Source organism: Aspergillus nomiae, assembly GCF_001204775.2.
Source record: "Aspergillus nomiae NRRL 13137 chromosome Unknown contig00013, whole genome shotgun sequence".
Classification (NCBI taxonomy): Eukaryota; Fungi; Ascomycota; class Eurotiomycetes; order Eurotiales; family Aspergillaceae; genus Aspergillus; species Aspergillus nomiae.
The window spans coordinates 52,039-70,807 of NW_015378068.1; the positions used below are offsets into that span (position 1 = coordinate 52,039).

Consider the following 18,769-nt stretch of genomic DNA (forward strand, 5'->3'; position numbering starts at 1 on the left):
TTAATGACAATTTCCCTTTCTTCTATCACATGACCTCTGTCTCCCATTTTCAGATCGTAATAGACCCTTCGTATTTTGCCTGCTATTATAAATTTTGTTTACATTCAAAATCTAGCTGTGTTAATTAAGCAGGGAGAAGTGCAAAGTTGAGGCTCCCTTACACTGATGCAGCCCCAGGGGACTACGGTTTGTGAGAACGAAACTCATTGCTTAAGTACTGACCATCCCAACATATCCAACTACCTGGATGTTATGGTTCTTCATATGGGTGAGTAAATGGTTCAAACGCCTTTGACTCGTAAATCTTGATTGTTTATCTTCTATTGTGTGTGTGTGTGTGACTATCCAGTCTGACAGCTTATAAACCTCCCCAGTCAAACACGCGCGACGAAGTAGCCAGATCAAGCTGATTCCCCCAATACTCGACACCTTCCACGGCATATGGATCCGGTATGTACTCGGAGATGTGGAAGAATTTCCGGAGGCACTCCTTCTTCAACACCTTGTCGGACGACGTCAACGGGACTTGTTCCTCGTTCTGGAGAACCCGCAAGAGGGTAGGCAGCTTGTACGACGGCAGATTAGTCGCAGCGAGGTCATCGCGTATCTGCTTCAGGGTAGTGCTTTCACCCTCTTGCTTTTGAAGGCGCACAAGAGCGGCTACTAACCCGCCAGCTCCGTGGTCTTTGACCGGAAGGACGTACGCGTCGGTGATATATGAGAGATCCAGGAGTTGGCTTTCTAGCTCGGGAATGGATATCGTGTATTCGTGGAAGCGAACAACTGTCTGGTTGGTTACTCTGATGGGGACATAGGGGATAGAAGAAGAGCTTACAGTCGGATGAAATCCTTCCGTCGAAATAGTAATCATCACCGACGCGGTGGGCTTGATCGCCCGTTTTGTAGAATCCCTCCTCGTCAAAGGCGGCACGAGTGGCTGCTTCATCGCCGATGTAACTGTCTGTGTAAGTAAATGACTAGGAAGATGGAAGATAGTCTTACTGAGAGAATCTGATTGGGCTTTTGACGAGGACTTCCCCATGGTCACCGTGGGACAGCTTTACTGTTCTCCCCGGGATGACTTTACCAATATAGCCCTGGCTATGTTAGCAGGGCAATAGAGATGGGAATAATACCATGTACACACCTGCTTATAGGCCGCACCAGGGGGGTTGATAATGACACCCCCACCCATCTCTGTACTCCCGTAACCGTTGATAATGGGCATACCGGTCAAATCAGCAAAGAAGCGCCAAGTAAACGGACTCAGCATCGAGCCGCTCACAATTACCCGTTCCAGTTTCTTCGCCCCGTTGATATATTCATTCCGTTGTTCAGCAGCAAGATGGCTGATATTTTCCTGGTAGTACTCCATTAAACGTCTCAGCATCGTCGGGGATATGGCCATTTCTGTGGCTCTTCCTTCCCTCAGCACTTCCCAAAACCGGGCAGGAGGGGCTTCACTCTTTAACATATGCAGGTTTTCACCGATAAGCACACTGTCAATCAGTCCTGTTCCGCCTATCCAGTGCGGGGGACAGGATGCGAGATAGAGCGTTGCGGGTGTTATATCTTCTTCGTAGTGGAACATTTTCCGGGGGAGAACAACACCCTTTGGGGGCCCGGTTGTGCCGGATGTGAATAGAATCAGGCAGCCAGCTGTTTCTGGAAAGGTCAGCTCCTGGTTGATCTCGAACTCTGTCGAGCTGGAGATGGTCGCTGTGGCGGGATCCGCTCTGCTGATTGTGATCAAAGTCGCCCTTTGGCCCTCGTTTCGGGCATGATCTGTAAATGTCGTAGCCATTTCGAGCGTTCTCTTCTCGGTCAAAATATAGGCTGCTTTGGTCTTTTTCAGAAAGTAGAGTGCCTCGTCCGCATTCAGCCCCGTTGCTGTCATAGTTTAATACCATATTATCAGACTGTTACGATAGACAAAAGACTTACATAAAGGCACACATATCCCCCCAAAGCCACAATGGCAAAAAAGCTGATAATAAAGCTATATCCACTATAGGCCAGAAACGCAATCGATTTGGCATCCTCTCGCAGACAACCCTGCTCGTCGAATGAAGCACTCGGGAGATGCCCTCGTAAGATCTCCCGCAGGTGGATCACATCACGGATCAAGTCGCTATATCTTGCATCAACACCATATTCATCGTGGAATAACACGCCCGGCGACTGCTTGGCTAGCCTGCGAAGCTGGTTGAAAATGGGGTCATTTGGAAAGCCCCGCTGGGTCTGCATTTTGAGTGTCCTAGCAAGAGTGGGCAATTGAGGAGACTCCAACAGCTCAGTAGCAATCTCTTATAAAATGCAGACCACTTCATTGATCACGTGTAGTCCTGTGGTTGCGTATGGGAAGTAAAATATACTTTTCAGCTCTTGTTGACAGTGGGTCCAGCCCAATGGGTTTGGTATATGTTATCTTTCAAAAAACACACTGGTAAAATACCAGAGCAAATCGTCTTGGCTTAATTCTACTGGCTGGCTCACTGTGAACATCTTATTCTGTCATTCTCTACGGACTAGCCTGTTCCTCTATTCACGTCCTGGTCAAGTCGACAAAATTCATCACCTTCCTACCCGTCGTACTGCGCATAAACTCGCTAGAGTCAGGCAAGAGCTTGAGCTCAAACAGCTCCTCGTTGCACTCGAATACGTAGAAAAAGGTCTTAATTTCCCGCGTCAACTCCAAATCACTAATCTTGCCAGCGCCCGAGTCTCGCAGTAGACGAATTTCAAGCACAACGCTAATCTTCTGCGGGTCCGGCTCGCGATACCGCCGGATGACCTGGTACTGCAGAATGCCCCAGGACTCGGTCTGGAACAAGCGCTGCACGACCGGGAATTCAAAGTATTCCCCATACCAGTCGAAACTGATGTTTCGGTCACGGCCGTAGACGCGCGCGACACGGAGGTGCGATGCATCCTCGGGCGTTAGTCGGGACTGGATGGATGCGGGGAGGGGGTGAAAGGAGGCAACATCGCCGCAAACGTAGCGCACAAGAGGGTTACGCAGACGCTGTAGGGAGGTCTGGACCAAGAGGCCCTTTTCACCGTCCGGAACGGGAGCAGTCGGTGTCTTCTCTGTGCGGCCAGGGTCCAGAATAGAGGAGGGCAGAATTTCCAGATGCATGAGACGATCGTCATATAAAAAGTCTTCGTAATTGTGCTGCGACACGCTCTCGGTCATCTCACCTGTTGAAACACCCCACGGGCCGGCCTCTGCACTGCCAATAACGGAGGAGATGGCGACATTGGAGAAGACGGATTTCAGGAAGCTGCGTTGTGCGGGTGTCATGGGCTCCGAGGTGTACAGCGCTTTATTGATCTGAGTCTGCAGCGTGTGCTTTTGCGTGTGGGGCAGTCCGGCAACGTATTGCGCCAGCTGGACCAACTGCCCTGCATCGCCGGCGACGGCGTTGACGCCGAATTCGGTAATCGTCAGAACCACCTTGTCGAGGGGCATTTCGTTTCCTGCGCAGAGCACTGTGGCGCCGGAGGCTTCAAACACTTCTGTCATGAGGTCAAGGGCTCTGGCTGATATTAGCCCCTGAAGGATGAACCACCCCAAATCAGTTAGAAAACCCACCGGTAGAGATGCCCTGCTGTGTGCATTGTGCATATCCAGTCTCCGGGACTCAGAACCCCGCTGGTTTGCATCAATGAACCAAATGCAGCGCGCTGCCTACGAGTTTCAATTGAATCAGTCGCAAAGACCATCGGCGGTCCTCCTGAACCTCCACCCGTTGTGCTGATGTATGTGCCAAGTCGGTAGCCATTGCGCGGGTCTTTATCGAGGGTGAGGCGTGCGATTTGTGAATATCTGGACAGTCAGTAGAGAACATTGGAGGGGAATTGACGAGATTGTAGTACAGTTGCTCTTTGTGGGTTAGAGGAAATGATAACAATTCGCCATTGCCCGAGTCCCTTGCCTTGGTGAGAAGAGAGGGCAACTCCTCACGAGTAGGAGGATAGACAACGTCAGAGTAGAAGGGATGAACACTGGCAATGGCCAGGACATCGGAGAGAGAATAACATTCGGCATCCATTGTGAACTTCGAACATCGAAGATGGAAAATCACGGTCATGGCCCCGTACTCGGGTTTTAGACCTTGGGGATTTCAACCCATCGGCGGTAATACGCTAGTAATTTGCATATCGAGATCAGCTTCACAGATCTGACCCAAGCATGAGGGAATTTGCCACGTTCTTCACGACCCCCGATCGGGTAATGTTCTACAAGATCATCACAAGATTGTAGGTCCCTCGAGGTCTGGGTCTGAGGGTCCTCAAGACATCATCCTGATTGGTCACATGACTTCCCGTCCCTACTAAGGTTCACGCTAGCTGATGCGACCCACATGGAGCATTGCCGAAGTGATGGAGATCCACCCAGATCCCGAGATGCCTCATCTTTAGCTTCTTCCAGGTTCCCCGGCTATCGAAGCTAACTCGTTGTAGTCTCCCCCGAGCAGGAAAGGACGGTGAATGCTGAAAAATCCGGAATCTCCGGCAATGGGTTTCCCGTCTCTCTCTCTCTCTCTCTTTTGACTTTTGCATTTCAGTATTGACTTTCAGGATCCCTTCCTCGGCGAAGCACTATTTGATGCATGCGTTTGGCAACTAGTTACACCATATGTTTCTTTGCTCTAACTCTATATTGTTTCTGCAGGCTGAACACACTTAGCGACCGACTCTTGTTTTGAAGGATCATGACCCGCTATGCCGGTCAACGGATGTGAACATGGTACGTATTTGAGAACGCATCATTTGGTTCCATTCAGCTCGCAAAGTCCATGCAGACCCACTTTATTCTTCCACTGAACAGATCCAGCCACCACCCAAGCTCAGCGCGCAAATCCGCCCTGGGCCGCTTCTCCATAGCCCGAGGCCCAGGAGTTTGCCATGCACCATCATAAAAGTGCCGATCAGGGGGTAGCGCTGCACACCGTCGCTCTCGCGCAGGAGCACCTCGTAAAGTCCGTGTTCAATGCGCCGCTGTATCACATACGTCGTCTTCCCCCGCTGTAGAGAAGGGTCACGCATAGACTTCAGTTTCGACAACCATTCATCCCGGCCGAGTTCGTCGCCAAAGAGGATGCCGGCTCCTTTGCCGCTGCGGACAGGTTTGAGGAGATAGGCGTCTTGGAGGGAGGACTTACGGCATTCTGCGATGAAGTGGGAGAGTTGTGACGAGCCGGGGATGATGGTGGGAACGATGCCTTGGTGGAGGATGGTGGCTTGTTCGGGGGTGAGCACGTTGCGCGTGACTAAATTGTCGAGTTCTTGGATGATGATGCCGAGTAATCGCTTGTCGTGGACGAGAAGAATGGTGCGCATGTCGTTGAAGCATCGCAGGCTGAGTTGCTGAAGCATTTGGGGAGTCATCCTCGCCAGCTCCCTCTGGTGCAGTTCCAATCCGATCTGGTGAATTTCCTCGAGGATTTCATCGTTTTCGTTGGCGACGGTAGCAGCGGCATTCTCCTGTGCCAGGCAGTACAATTTATACCCGCCAGGCGACGTAGGAGACTCGAGTACACGCAAATCAGCCGGATCGATGAGCCGTACCTGGATCCCGAGGGATTTTGCGTAGTGGCGGTAGAGATGAATGTCATACCCAGGTTCCTCACCCTTACAGAAGTGCAGCGGTAGACTGGGATTGTAGAGACTATTCAGTCCATTTTTCACCTAGCCCGTTCAGCTTTTACTCTTCATGGAGATCATCGGGACTTACCGTCTCTGGATCTGTCACACCCTTGAGTCCATTCCGCCCAACGCCCATATCAAGCAGTGCCTGCTGCCCATACGCAGTAACCAGAAACCCATTCATGCAGAAGCGAGCGTTGATCTCGCAGATGCGATAATTCTCAATTCCCCCGTCGACTGCCGGTTCGAGCAGCATATCCGGTCGCCATGACCCCGTGCAGGTTTCAAAGGGACGAATAACACTGTCTGGTTGGGAGTCCATCCACTACTCGAGTAGATGATTAGAAATCGCAGAGCCTTTTTCCCAACCAGAGACAGACATACCCGCAATAAGTCCTCCTCAAAAGGCTCAATTGGCATGCGCTCTGGAAATCTCGCCCCAGCATCACTCCACCATCGGTTTACGACATCGACAATCGCCGTCGATAAAGCTTCGCTAAGGCTTTGCAGCTGTTTTTTGTGAGTGGGGGATACGAGGACTGGATGTGGAGAACAGGTTTCGTAGATATCGCCAGCCCCCCAGGTTTCTGGAGGACTGCATTTGAGCATGTTGCATCGGAGCTTGTTGATGAGGGCCTGGCGGGTCGCCGCGTCACTATCTTGCGGAAAGATATGTTGCTCCCCAGATGTGGAGGGGAGGAGGATGGTGTGCAGAGCACAGGATGGTTTCTTCATGGCGTATAGACAATGAGGTGTGTTGGAGAAGTCTTCCGAGGCTTGCTACGCGGGATGCTAGGTCCTCAAAATACTTTCAGCTGAAGTGGATCCTCCATCGGAGAGTGGCGAGCTGGATCATTGCCCTTACGAGATGCTATTTCTTTTCATTGGACGCTTGGACGGAGTTCGTCCCTGACGGATCGATCATCGTGGCGCGTTTCGTATTTTGCAAATTTGAAAATACCATCCTATACTCACCGCAAAGCTGGCTTTTCTCCAGTATTTCTGTGGCGTTCATGATGGAGATTCATTCTCTGTTGGCTTTTGGCTGAACCGGACTTTCTTTCTTTGCCCCAAGTCAGCAGCCAGCCATCATGCAGCGATTATCACGCCCTCTTCATTCGGCCTCCAAACTGTTCAGACACAGTACGTCTCAATTGCCCGCATACTCACTTACACGCACTATACTCACTGCCAACTGACAGAACCCCGATCCACCTCTTCAATCCACTCAATTCCCAGCATCCCCGTCCCCGGCCCGACCCTGGCCTCTGAATCCTCCCACCTAGACACCGTCAACCACACCCTCCAAAATGAAGGTATTCTGCACATGCACCTCGCCTTTCCCGACGACGAGAGTAGATATATTCAAAACCTCCTCTTAAATCTCCACAAGAGCCACGCCCACGGCCTCCCACTCACCCATTCTGCCAACCGCGGCTGGATGTGGGATATCCGTCCCTCCGCGGACTCCTTCCAGAGTAATAACCATCAAGCGCGCTCGGAGACAACGGAAGAGTTTCCCTGGCATACCGATTGCAGCTATGAAGCCGAGCCGCCAAGATTCTTCGCACTGCAGGTTCTCCAACCAGATCAGTGTGGTGGAGGCACTTTGTCCGTGCTGAATGTTGATCAACTGTTGACGCTGCTGTCCCCCTTTGCGAGGGAGTGGCTGTTTACGCCGAACTATCGCATCACTGTTCCACCAGAATTTATCAAGTCGCAAGGTGAGACGGAGATCGTGGGCAATCTGCTCACGATTAACCCCAACAGCAATGCGACGCAACTCCGGTTTCGGGAGGATATTGTCACGCCGTTGTGTGAGGAGGCGGCCAAGGCGTTGGCGGAGCTGAAGCGCGTCCTGCTGGGACCTGCGGCGAAAGAGCGGATTCTGAATCTCACGCCAGAGATGTTGCCGCGGGGATCGATTATCCTCATGGACAATGGGCGGTGGTTGCACGCGAGAAATGAGGTTAAGGATCCCAATCGACATTTGCGACGGGTACGCTGGGATGCACGAAAATTTTGTACTCAGCCGCAGGTGTGATTATTTCTTTGTCCTGTATGGGTTTTGAAACATGAAGTAGTAATTTATCGCATTTACGATGTGTTTTGCGGTGTCTTGGACATGATAGCGAGTTAGGAAAATCTGACTATATTTAGATAATGGTTATAGAAATAGTAATAGTGCCGATAATAAGGGGTAGTGATAAGAGCTAGTGATAGTGTTGAATTTCATGCTGGTAGTATAGAGCTGTTGTGCACACAAGAAGCGTATGCGTGTAAGAAAACGGATGAACAGAGAGTGTTATGATATACCCGACATGAGGTTATTCACACCTGGGTGCCTGAGGCTTCCGGCTCGGCGGCCTTCCACCCATAAACGACGCAACAGCAAAAAGAGAAGTAGTCGCACCCGGGATCGAACCGGGAACGACATCAGTCGAGCGGTTGCCTTCCTAACATGGTAGTCGGATCGACTTCCGTTTCAGGTGTTTCCGACAATATCTCCACATCTGTACTTGAGCCCTGGGGCAATTGCGAGCCATATAAAGTCGCAAAGACCCCATCGTAAAAAGATAGGAAAGTCAGATATTTCTATACTCTAAGCAGATCCACACAATATGGCAATGTCACGACTTCTCTCCCGATCAGCGGTTCGGGCTGTGTCCACTTCGACTTCCGCTCAAACCACCAAGGCGGCGGGAGATATCTCGAGCGTTTTCCCCAGTTTGAGACCAGATTACAAACCAGAACCTCTTCCATCGCGCTTCAGGGATTTAAAGTTGCAATATTTCGAGCAAAACGAAGCCGCGCTGAAGAAAAGCTGGAAGAGACTACTGCCTAGCTTAGAAGAGGAAGTTGATAAGATCAAGTCAAAAGGAAGCGATGTATGTTTTCTATCTTCTAAGTGGTGATGGATTTTGCGGGCAGCGTCGCTAACTCTACGCCAGATTATTCCTTCTGTGGATTACGCGGACGTTGTCTCTGGAAATGTACCGGAGAAGGTCCTGGCGGAAATCCGCCACCGTGGAACAGTAGTAATCAGAAATGTGCTACCCCGTGGAATGGCTAGAGAGTATAAGGAGCGCGTTGAGGACTATGTTGCTGCCAACCAAGAGCGTGTGAAGGCTTTCCCACCAGATTCGCCTGCAGTATACGAGTTGTATTGGACCCAAGCACAGGCGGAAGCCCGGGCGCACCCTAACATGCTTGATACGCAGCGCTTCTTGCAGCGTTTGTGGCATTCATCTGACCCCAAAACCAAAATTTCCACACGAAACCCCCTCACATACGCCGATCGACTCCGGATCCGCATGCCTGGTGATTCCAAGTTCACCCTTGGCCCCCATATCGATGGTGGCTCGCTCGAACGGTGGGAAGACCCTGAGTATTCCCGCGTTTATACCAATATCCTCGAGGGTAAATGGGAAGAATACGACCCGTGGGACGCAAAGCATCGCGTCTCGGCCAAGATGGACTTGTACAACGGCGCCGGCGCCTGCTCCATGCTGAGGTTCTTCCAAGGGTGGCTTTCCATGTCCCAAACAGCCCCAGGTGAGGGCTCGCTGCATGTGTGTCCTATGATTGTTCACAGCACCGCCTATACTATTCTCAGGCCATTCTTTGATACGCAAACACTGCAGCCGGCATTGGATGCCACCTTCCCTGGGTCTGTTCCCGGTGCCTGCCAGGAATACAACCCCGTCACCCACCCACACCTGGAGCTTGAAAGCACTATGGTGTCGGTACCTGAGGTGGGACCTGGTGACTATGTCGCTTGGCACTGTGACTCTCTGCACTCAGTTGATAAGGAACATCAGGGCAAAGGTGACTCGAGTGTACTCTATATCCCTGCCACTCCTATGTGCGACATGAACGTCGATTATCTGCTCAAGCAACGCCAGGCAGCTCAAGCTTACTCCCCGCCTTGGGACTTTCCAGGTGCTGGTGGACCCGGCGAGAGCGGCTTCAAGGGCGCACTTGACTGGAACTCGCTCAACCCTGAGGGCTTGCGTGCTATGGGCCTAGGCAATCAGCCATGGGAGGTTACCTCTGACATGAGTGAGGGCGAAAAACAGGTTGTTGAAGCTGCTAACAAGGCATGCTTTGGTCGATGAGGTGTTATATTGTTTTCTTGTTTTTCTCCAATTTTGTATAGTGAATTTGTTGGTGTCATTTAGGCGTATAGGTGGCCGTATCAGTTACCATAGCGGTTGAATTATATAAATCGAAAGAATTGCATTATCTAGACAGCGAAAGTACGTAGTATAGGTAGTAGTTGGAATGGAATAGTAAAGCTCGGCCAGTCCAGTATTCAGTTTGATATGTTTGCTTCCATCAGTTCATAGCTCCACTAGCGCCAGTTGAGATCACCGCCCGCAGCCTTGACCAACAGGAATCCCGAACAACACTACAGCAGGTCATACTGTCATTTCTTAACTTATCCTTCGCGACCCCCATGACCAGTTTTCTGTTGAGGTAATAACCATGCGGCTACAGGCGACGCTCCTTCTGCTCGCCTCGTGCGTTCCCTCGGCGCTGGCTATATATCGCGACGAGGTCGACCATATCGATTTCCATCATGCTCTACTCGGTCCTGCTTCGTCCCATTCGACCTTCTTCCTCAAGCCTTCGTCCTCATCTGATGCATCCCTGCTCTACACTTTGTCTGAGAAATTGCTCCTTGGTGCCGTAAATCCTAGGGATGGGTCGGTGGTGTGGAGGCAAAATGTCTCCCGATCCGCTGCAGCCGCTGACAGCGGCCTCTTACGTGCTTCCGATGGGGCCAATGCCATTGTTAGCGCAGTGGGCGACTATCTGTCATCGTGGAGCGCCCTGGATGGTAAATTGATTTGGGAGAGCTGGTTTTCCGACGACCATGTGGCAGACCTGGAGCTGCTGGAGCTAGAGGATGCCGCCTCGCCTTCTGCCGTTAAAGACACGATTGCGCTTTTCGGAGGTAAGGCGGGGGTTGTTAGAAGACTGGATGGAGATTCGGGCAAGGTCAAATGGGAATATAAAGACGAAAGGTTCGACCCCAGATAGTCTGGTTTGTCATCTCCAGTGCTGACGTTTGGTGGGCACTCATCTAGTGGCGATCTCCCTTTCCAAGTCTCGTCCTCCTCCACCAACGTTTTCTATATTTCTCTGCAATCTGCTCTTCTGAAGGGCTATAAGATCAAGGTTACATCTATGGACCTATTGACCGGTCGTCAGAACCAGCAATTGACCTTGAACTCGGAAGGTGACATTTCCGGGCCCGAGTCTGTACTTTTCGTGGGCGCAAACACCGCCTCGCCTCTGATTGTCTGGGCAGATAAGGCTCAGAAAGTACTCAAAGTCAATGTTATTGGTACGAAGCAAGTTAGCGCCATCAATATCGACAACACCAGTGGCGAGGAGATTCGTTCAATCACCGTTCACGCTCCGAAGAAACTCAACTCGCTGCCCCATTTTCTGGTTCACTACCAAACGCAATCTACATCCTGGGCTGAGGTTTACCACGTCAACTTGCAATCCGCAGTTGTATCCAAGGCCTACGATCTGCCTCGCTTGGAAGGATGGTCTGCCTTTTCTACAAGTACCAAGGATGCAAATGTTTACTTTACCCGGATCACGCAGTCGGAAATGACTGTTGTATCTTCTGCCTCTCATGCCATCTTGGGGAGGTGGCCTCTTCAGTCGCCTCCGATGGAGCGCGCGCTGCATGCAGTGTCAGAAGTTGTCCCGAAAGGCGATAGCGTCGCGGTACGATCGGCTGCTGTTTTGGAGTCAGGTGACTGGCAGTTACTCCGAAATGGCCAACCTGAATGGACTAGATACGAGGCTTTGGCTGGCGCTTTGGCTGCCAATTGGGCTGAGGAGGAATACCAGGAGGAGCTGGCTCACCAGCTTGAGGTTGAAGGTCATGAGAGCCTTTTTGCGGCGTACGCGCATCGTGTCAGGCGCCACATCAAAGACCTCGAACATCTTCCTGAGTGGCTACAAGACCTGCCCAAGCGCATCCTTACCAGTTTCTTGACCGACGAAGTTTCAAACCTTGATAGCTTCGGCATCTCGAGACATGTTATCGTTGCTACTGAAAATGGACGTGTCTATGCGCTCGATGGCGGAAACCACGGCGCTGTTTCCTGGAGCGTGAAGGCCGCGGAAGCAGAAACTTGGGCTCCTGTCGCAGTGGTCACCCAACCAGGCCTTGCCACTGTCTACACAGATGATGGCAGCTCGGTCACATTGAACGTCGCCTCTGGAGAAATCATCAAGCGCACTCCGGCCACTACCAAGCTCCGTTCTGTCGCCGTCCTCAACAACTCCCCCGCGCCCCTCGTCGTTGGGATTAGTGAGAACGGTACTCCCGTGGAGTCTGTGGATCGTCCTGGATTTTTTGTCACACTCGGCAATGGTCGCGTGCTAGGCTGGAGCGCCAACAATAACAAGTTCCCCGTCTGGGAGTTCCTACCCCCACAAGGCGAGAGAGTCATCCATGCCACCTCCCGACCAGCTCATGATCCTGTCGCATCGATTGGCAAGGTTCTGGGCGATCGATCGGTTCTGTACAAGTATCTGAACCCTAACTTGGTTCTTGTCACCGCCGTGGGCGATAAATCCGCTACTTTCTACCTGCTGGATGCTATCTCTGGCAAGGTTCTCCATGCAAGCACCCAAAGTGGCGTTGACACCACCCAGCCAATTGCCTCAGCCATGTCCGAGAACTGGTTCGCATATTCTTTCTGGGGTGATGTCGTCCACCCATCGGATGCCAAGGGCTACCAATTGGTGATTTCCGAGCTGTATGAGTCTTCGATACCTAATGACCGTGGGCCACTGGATGCTGCATCCAACTACTCTAGCCTTGACGCACTGCCCCTTCCACATGTAGTGTCCCAGTCCTTCATCATCCCCGAACCAATTTCCCACATGGCTGTTACGCAAACCCGTCAAGGTATCACTACCCGCCAACTCCTTTGCACACTTCCCTCGACAAATTCCCTGGTTGGCATTCCTCGCCCCGTACTGGATGCCCGCCGGCCCGTCGGCCGCGACCCGACCGCTACGGAGGCCGAAGAAGGCCTATTCAAGTACAACCCCTTCCTCGAGTTCGATGGTAAATGGTACCTCTCTCACGCACGCGATGTGGCTGGCATCAACAAGGTTCTCTCAGCGCCAACACTTCTTGAGAGTACTAGTTTGATTTTCGGCTTTGGTGGCGATATCTTTGGCACCCGAGCGACACCCAGCCAGGCTTTTGACATTCTGGGCAAGGGATTCTCGAAGTTGCAGTTGCTTATGACCATTGTTGCACTGACAATTGGAGTGATCATTCTTTCTCCGATGGTATGTTTCCTTAGCCCTTTGTAGCATTGTTTGATCGCTAATATTTTATCATAGGTCCGGAAAAAACAGGTCAACCAGGTTTGGAAGACAACATAGTCGCTTGTGGGAACATAGAAGACGAAAGATGAACTAGAACATAAATATATCAATAATGACATAGCTACCAATCCAGTTGTAAACTACGACAGGCGGTAAAGAAACCCATGGTGCATCTCCATACCAAGTCCATCCTCCAGGATATAGACCCTGCAGGGAGTAGTAGTTAGATTAGAAAGGGGTTCAAAGCATTTCCCCTTGACCAAGGTAATATTATTTCAGAGCCTATGGGCCTCTATAGGATTGGACAGGTTTGGCTCTAATAAAATCGACAACTCTAAGAACACATCCGACGGCTGAAAAATACGAACACGAGTTGTCAGCCATGGCGGAAAGTCCATGCAGCTTGGGGATTCTAGGCCGAGACTTAAGATTTCTCGCCATGAACAGTTCTGTTTGCTGCGCATGGGCCATCCTACCTGAGATATTATTTTCTTGACTTCACCCTCAGCTGACGAGAAAAGCCTTATCAAATACACACTCGACAAGGCCAAATCCACGCTTAATCCTACAGAATCCCAATCCGATCGGAAGAACATCCCAGGTCTTCTTGATAGAGAACCAGATTCTACTCGGAACTGGACCGGTGGCGGTCGCTAGTTCGGGAGCCTTGCTTATTCTGTGTAAAACGCCGCAAAAACTTACATTGGACTGCAGATACTCGACTGATATTGTACGTTGATTGGAGAAGTTCTTCTGGTCAAAGACTAAAGTTGGAAGAAATATGACCTGTTCCCACTGCGGTGAACTCCATCGAGAGAGTAAAGATTATCAAGTTTACCAATATCAACGTACCATATACAGATATTATCATATTAGCCGAGTAGATCGATCTATTACTCCGTACTCCGCATATGATCTACCAATTAGAATAGGCTATACATATGAACCATCAAGTATTTACGCTTTTAAACTATTCTATCTTAGGTACTGTGATCCCTCAGCTTGGATCTACTGCTACTGCTCCTGCTCCTACTACTATATTAAGATCCTTGGTTTAGGTATCAGCTCTAATAAATAATCTTAGAGTATTATCAGTACTGTAGAACAAGATTTTCTATATAGTACAGTAAGGTGCGTGTCTTAATGTGAACTCTAAGGTTTCGGTATAAAATGGCTATTATGTCGAATCTCGATTGAGTCCCAGTGAAAGATCGCTTACGGTCGTGCGTTCTGATTCGGAAGGGATCATCTGATCTATCCCGGGCAATATGTTATAGATATATAGACCTTCCGAGCTACACGACGCGAGACTGCAGCTAGTGGCCGGCCGGCAATTTGTTTAAGAAGGCTTGTCCTGCCGGGTCTCGGCCTTTCCTGTTGTGCGTCTCTGCTATATTCTGTGCTACGAAATTCAAACCAAAGAGCGTCCAGGTCAACGACCTACTCTCTACCAAAATGTCTCAACCCTACCACACTTTAACCAAGTCCCTCACCTTTCCCAATCTAGACCAGTACCAATGGTGGCAGCAAGCTGGGCCAACTCTGTCCAAGTTGCTCTCCACAGCTAACTATCCCATTGACCAACAATATCAATATCTCCTCCTGTTGGGCCTACACATCATCCCCATGCTGGTCCGTACCCTTCATCCCAGCGACCGGGCCTCTACAAGAGCCCCATCGGCGGAATCGGCACCCTCGAATTCAGCCAAAACTTCACCAAGGACAAGAACACAGTCCGGATGGGGTTCGAGCCGGTGCACTACATGGCGACCACTGGACAAGACCCATGTAACCAGCTCATCATGAACGAGGCATTGACAACGTTCAAGCGACTCGGCGCGACCATGGACTTATCGCTCTACCATTCCTTGGTGGCGGGGCTCACCGTCTCCGATACGGAGCTGAGCATTCTTCGAGAGAGAGATGAGCTGAAGAAACAACCAACGAAATCCCAGCATGTATTTGGAATCGACATGAAGGGGGGAGACGTGTTGGTCAAGGTTTACATTTATCCGCAGCTCAAGGCTCTCGCGCAGCAAGTACCCATCTCGGAGCTGATCTTCTCTGCCTTGGGCAAGGTCGACAATGGTAAGTTGGGCGAGAGCGGGTGTCTTTCTGTCATGGAGGAGTTCATTGCAGACGAGAGGGTGAATCCGGCGACGACTCCCGTCACCTTCTTGGCCTGTGATCTGCTGGAGCCTAGTAAGGCTCGGGCCAAGGTCTACATCGCGGAGTTCCAGTTCGACTTTGAGACGCTCTCCCGGAACTGGACCCTCGGCGGGAGGTTGACCGACCCAGAGACCATGAAGGGGCTGGAATTGCTTCAGGAACTCTGGACGGCGTTCGATCTTCCCCAGGGTCTGAGGGAGCCCCCCAAACCGGGTGACTCGCCGGCTCGGCTGCCGTTCTTGTATAACTTTGAGATGCAGTCGGGGAGGAAGTACCCGAAGTCGAAGATTTACTTCCCCCTGGCGGATGTGAATGACCGCGACATTGCGAATGTGTTGGCTGCGTTCTTTGAGAAGCATGGATGTGCGGGATTGGCGAAGTCCTATACCGAGAATCTGTTGCAGTATTTGTAAGTGCACTTTCATCCTTTCTGGTATAGGATATGCTAACCGGTATAGCCCTGGTGTTGATATCTCCGAGTGTGTTACGTTGCATGCATGGTTGTCGTTCTCGTACTCGGAGAAAACTGGTCCGTATATGACGGTTTACTACCAGTGGCCGGACAGCTTCAACCAGTCTCATTTGACTGCGGGTAGTTCCTAGTGTGTGGTCTTCATGAGTCCTGCGCTTAGAATGTGGTCTTGTTGGCTCTTTCGGCCTGAACTCACTACGGAGGGGTATTCCGGGGGTATGAATGTATGAACCTAGGGCCGATGACTCGCAATCCCCAATTTTTGTAGTATTGTCGTCATTCTTAACGCCTTACTTCTGGATCAGTATCTCATCCCTTCAATTCGAGCACACCTTGACACAAGTATGCCTCCCTTATTTGCTAAACTTTGGCATCTATCACACAAGCAATCTCCATCTAAAACAATGTTCTTTATATTCAAACATAGTCTATTTTATAGCAGCAACCTGTTCAAATCATGGGATTCATATCTACACAACCTTCTCTCAGGATTTAATCACTACTGATCCACGTCTTATAACCAACCATAGTGGTGATCTCAACATCACCACCTTCCTCCACCCTTTCAGCCAACAGAAATGTACTCACTAGAACCAATTCTAGACAGATCCAGGCATCAATCTTGAATCCAGGATAGGTATACAGTAAGATCCAATAAAAAAAAAAAAAAAAAAAACAGATGCGAGAAGTCTCAATGGTCAAGGATCCCTCGTTTCGGGGTAAACTTGACGGCTCTCGGAATGAACCTACTACAAGTGGCCATCGGAATACCTTCAGTCCGATTGAACGCCGACACACACTTGGAAACCTTCCATTTGATAATGTCAATCGATGGTTCTATAGTGCTTGTTTTGAAGGAATGGGTACCTTGGACACGTTTGAAGAGTTTGAAGAGGGATACGAATATACGAATCCAAGCCCGTCGGAGTAAGTCAAACGTCCAACGCCGAGATCCAGGCAACATGATTCAGTTATCTGTTCGGAGTTTATAAATGCCCACTGAGTTCATCAATTGATAGGCGAGATGAACAAATGGCAGGGATTAATTCCTAGGTAGTGACGTGATAGGGCAAAGAAGAGTCACGTTAGATAAGCAACTAGTTCCCTGGCTGTGTTGAGCATCTCTATTCTTGGTGCGCGTCAGGATAATCCATACATCCTTAGACTATCTGTGATGGTCTCTGGTATCACTCTGATTCAAGATGCCGACTCTAGAGCCCGCAACCGAACGCACGCCGCTGCTCTCCATCAGCTCCAGCTCAGATGATGCGGCGCACCACGAAGGGGCCATGTCGCCGCCTCCCGATGGTACGAGAAGAATCGCAGATTCACTTCCCCTGTCAGTATGGCTCGTTGCGACCATCGAGCTGTGTGAAAGACTTGCCTTCTTCGGGACCATCGGGCCAATGCAGAATTACCTCCAGTACGCGAGAGATGACCCTCTGCGTCCTGGTGGAATCGGTACGTGCTAATCAAACATATCTATCTATAGCTCTGTCTGACGTGACTAGGACTGGGCCAAGCGTATGCCACGATGGTGAACCAGGGCTTCTTGCTATGGTGTTACATTACCCCAGTGATGGGCGCTATTGTTGCAGAACAGTACCTCGGGCGAGTGAAGACCATCATCCACTCTTCTGCGCTCTACATCTGCGGCTTGATGGTGCTCTTCCTGTCCTCGTTGTCAATTGCCCATGACTTAGGCGTGTCGCTGGCAGGTCTGCTAGTGGCCCTGTTCTTTATCGGCCTCGGGGCCGGCGGCATCAAGGCGAATGTCAGTTCACTCATCGCAGAGCAATATACAGGTCCCAAGGAAGCCAAACGCGTCCTGGAATCAGGGGAAGAGGTTATCGTCGACAGGGCTCTGACAATCGAAAGGTACGTGACACACCACCAATAACCCCGACCCAAAGTCAACCCTAACACTGCAACAAGGATATTCTCGACATTCTATCTATTCACCAACATAGGCTCCTTGGGCCCCCTCCTCACAACAACAATCGAGCAGAAGCACGGCTTCAGCGCCGCATTCAGTCTCCCAGTGCTAGTCTTCCTGATCGGCTTCACAGTCATCCTATCCAGCAAAGACCAATACGTCAGCAGACCCCCGGAAAGCTCCATCGTCTTCAACGCATGTCGAGCATTCTGGATCGCCATCAAACACAAAGGAAACCTCGACTACGCAAGACCCAGCTACCTCGCAGAAGCAGCATCATCAGACTTAGCAACCCACGCAAACCCCCTCCCCTGGACCGACACCTTCATCTCCGACCTCCGCCGCGCCCTCTCCTCCTGCAAGATCTTCCTCCTGTACCCGATCTACTGGGCCGCGTACACGCAATTCCTCACCAACTTCATCTCCCAAGCCGCGACCATGCAAACCCACGGCATCCCGAACGACATCATGCCGAACATCGACACCATCGCAGTCCTCGCCCTCCTGCCCCTCGTCGACCGCGTCGTGATCCCCCTCCTACGCCGCCAGGGCATCCCAGCGCGCCACGTACATAGAATCGCCGCCGGCTTCATCCTCATCGGCACGTCCATGTTCTACGCCGCCTTCGTCCAGCGCGTCATCTACGCCGCGCCGCCCTGCTACGACCGGCCCCGGGCGCCCGACTGTCTCGGCGGAAGGGTCCCGAACCAGGTCTCCGTCTTTGTCCAGGCCCCTGCGTACATCCTCGTCGCTGGCTCGGAGATCCTAGCTGCCGTCGCCGGGATCGAGTATGCGTATACGCAGGCGCCGACGTCGATGAAGTCGTTGGTTATGGCGGTTTATTTGGCGGCGACGTCCGCGGGGGCGCTTTTGGCGATGACGGTGACGTTCTTGACGGTTGATCCGTTGGTGCCGTGGTTGTATGTTACGCTGGGGTTGGAGAATTTTTTGGCGGGGGGTGTGCTTGGGTTTTTTGTGGGTGAGTGTCGTTAGGTTGGGTTGTAGATTGATATATTGTGGGGATATATCATGTATTAGAGCTTGGTGGATGGGGAGAATCTGGTTTGGCTTTTTTTGTGTCTTTGGTGTGATAGCATGGTTTACTAGTTTGTAGCATGACAGCTAGATATCCATATGTCAGGGTGTTCTGTACGCATATACACCCA

The 18,769-nt window shown here is 51.1% G+C and overlaps 7 protein-coding genes across 7 annotated transcripts; 5 read left to right on the forward strand and 2 right to left on the reverse strand.

The window, feature by feature from the left end:
• Window positions 1-358: 358 nt before the first annotated feature.
• On the reverse strand, window positions 359-4,055 carry ANOM_001221 (uncharacterized protein; the record flags this gene model as incomplete). Its single annotated transcript, XM_015546478.1, has 8 exons — window positions 359-783; window positions 836-957; window positions 1,003-1,097; window positions 1,148-1,890; window positions 2,010-2,241; window positions 2,750-3,539; window positions 3,596-3,829; window positions 3,880-4,055. 8 exons carry the CDS (start codon window positions 4,053-4,055, stop codon window positions 359-361), a joined length of 2,817 nt encoding a protein of 938 aa, XP_015411409.1.
• Window positions 4,056-4,815: 760 nt separating this feature from the next.
• ANOM_001222 (uncharacterized protein) lies at window positions 4,816-6,387 on the reverse strand (the record flags this gene model as incomplete). Its single annotated transcript, XM_015546479.1, has 3 exons — window positions 4,816-5,694; window positions 5,741-5,977; window positions 6,037-6,387. 3 exons carry the CDS (start codon window positions 6,385-6,387, stop codon window positions 4,816-4,818), a joined length of 1,467 nt encoding a protein of 488 aa, XP_015411410.1.
• A 356-nt stretch (window positions 6,388-6,743) lies between these two features.
• ANOM_001223 (uncharacterized protein) lies at window positions 6,744-7,696 on the forward strand (the record flags this gene model as incomplete). Its single annotated transcript, XM_015546480.1, has 2 exons — window positions 6,744-6,795; window positions 6,855-7,696. 2 exons carry the CDS (start codon window positions 6,744-6,746, stop codon window positions 7,694-7,696), a joined length of 894 nt encoding a protein of 297 aa, XP_015411411.1.
• Window positions 7,697-8,273: 577 nt separating this feature from the next.
• ANOM_001224 (DUF1479 domain-containing protein) lies at window positions 8,274-9,770 on the forward strand (the record flags this gene model as incomplete). Its single annotated transcript, XM_015546481.1, has 2 exons — window positions 8,274-8,540; window positions 8,604-9,770. 2 exons carry the CDS (start codon window positions 8,274-8,276, stop codon window positions 9,768-9,770), a joined length of 1,434 nt encoding a protein of 477 aa, XP_015411412.1.
• Window positions 9,771-10,140: 370 nt separating this feature from the next.
• On the forward strand, window positions 10,141-13,083 carry ANOM_001225 (uncharacterized protein; the record flags this gene model as incomplete). The annotated part of the gene is made up of 3 exons (XM_015546482.1): window positions 10,141-10,682; window positions 10,746-12,987; window positions 13,042-13,083. The coding sequence occupies 3 exons, from the start codon at window positions 10,141-10,143 to the stop codon at window positions 13,081-13,083; spliced, it is 2,826 nt and encodes a 941-aa protein (XP_015411413.1).
• Window positions 13,084-14,481: 1,398 nt separating this feature from the next.
• Window positions 14,482-15,798, forward strand: ANOM_001226 (dimethylallyl tryptophan synthase; the record flags this gene model as incomplete). Its single annotated transcript, XM_015546483.1, has 3 exons — window positions 14,482-14,658; window positions 14,697-15,604; window positions 15,654-15,798. 3 exons carry the CDS (start codon window positions 14,482-14,484, stop codon window positions 15,796-15,798), a joined length of 1,230 nt encoding a protein of 409 aa, XP_015411414.1.
• A 1,071-nt stretch (window positions 15,799-16,869) lies between these two features.
• On the forward strand, window positions 16,870-18,596 carry ANOM_001227 (oligopeptide transporter; the record flags this gene model as incomplete). Its single annotated transcript, XM_015546484.1, has 3 exons — window positions 16,870-17,128; window positions 17,179-17,545; window positions 17,603-18,596. 3 exons carry the CDS (start codon window positions 16,870-16,872, stop codon window positions 18,594-18,596), a joined length of 1,620 nt encoding a protein of 539 aa, XP_015411415.1.
• Between the last annotated feature and the right edge of the window lie 173 nt (window positions 18,597-18,769).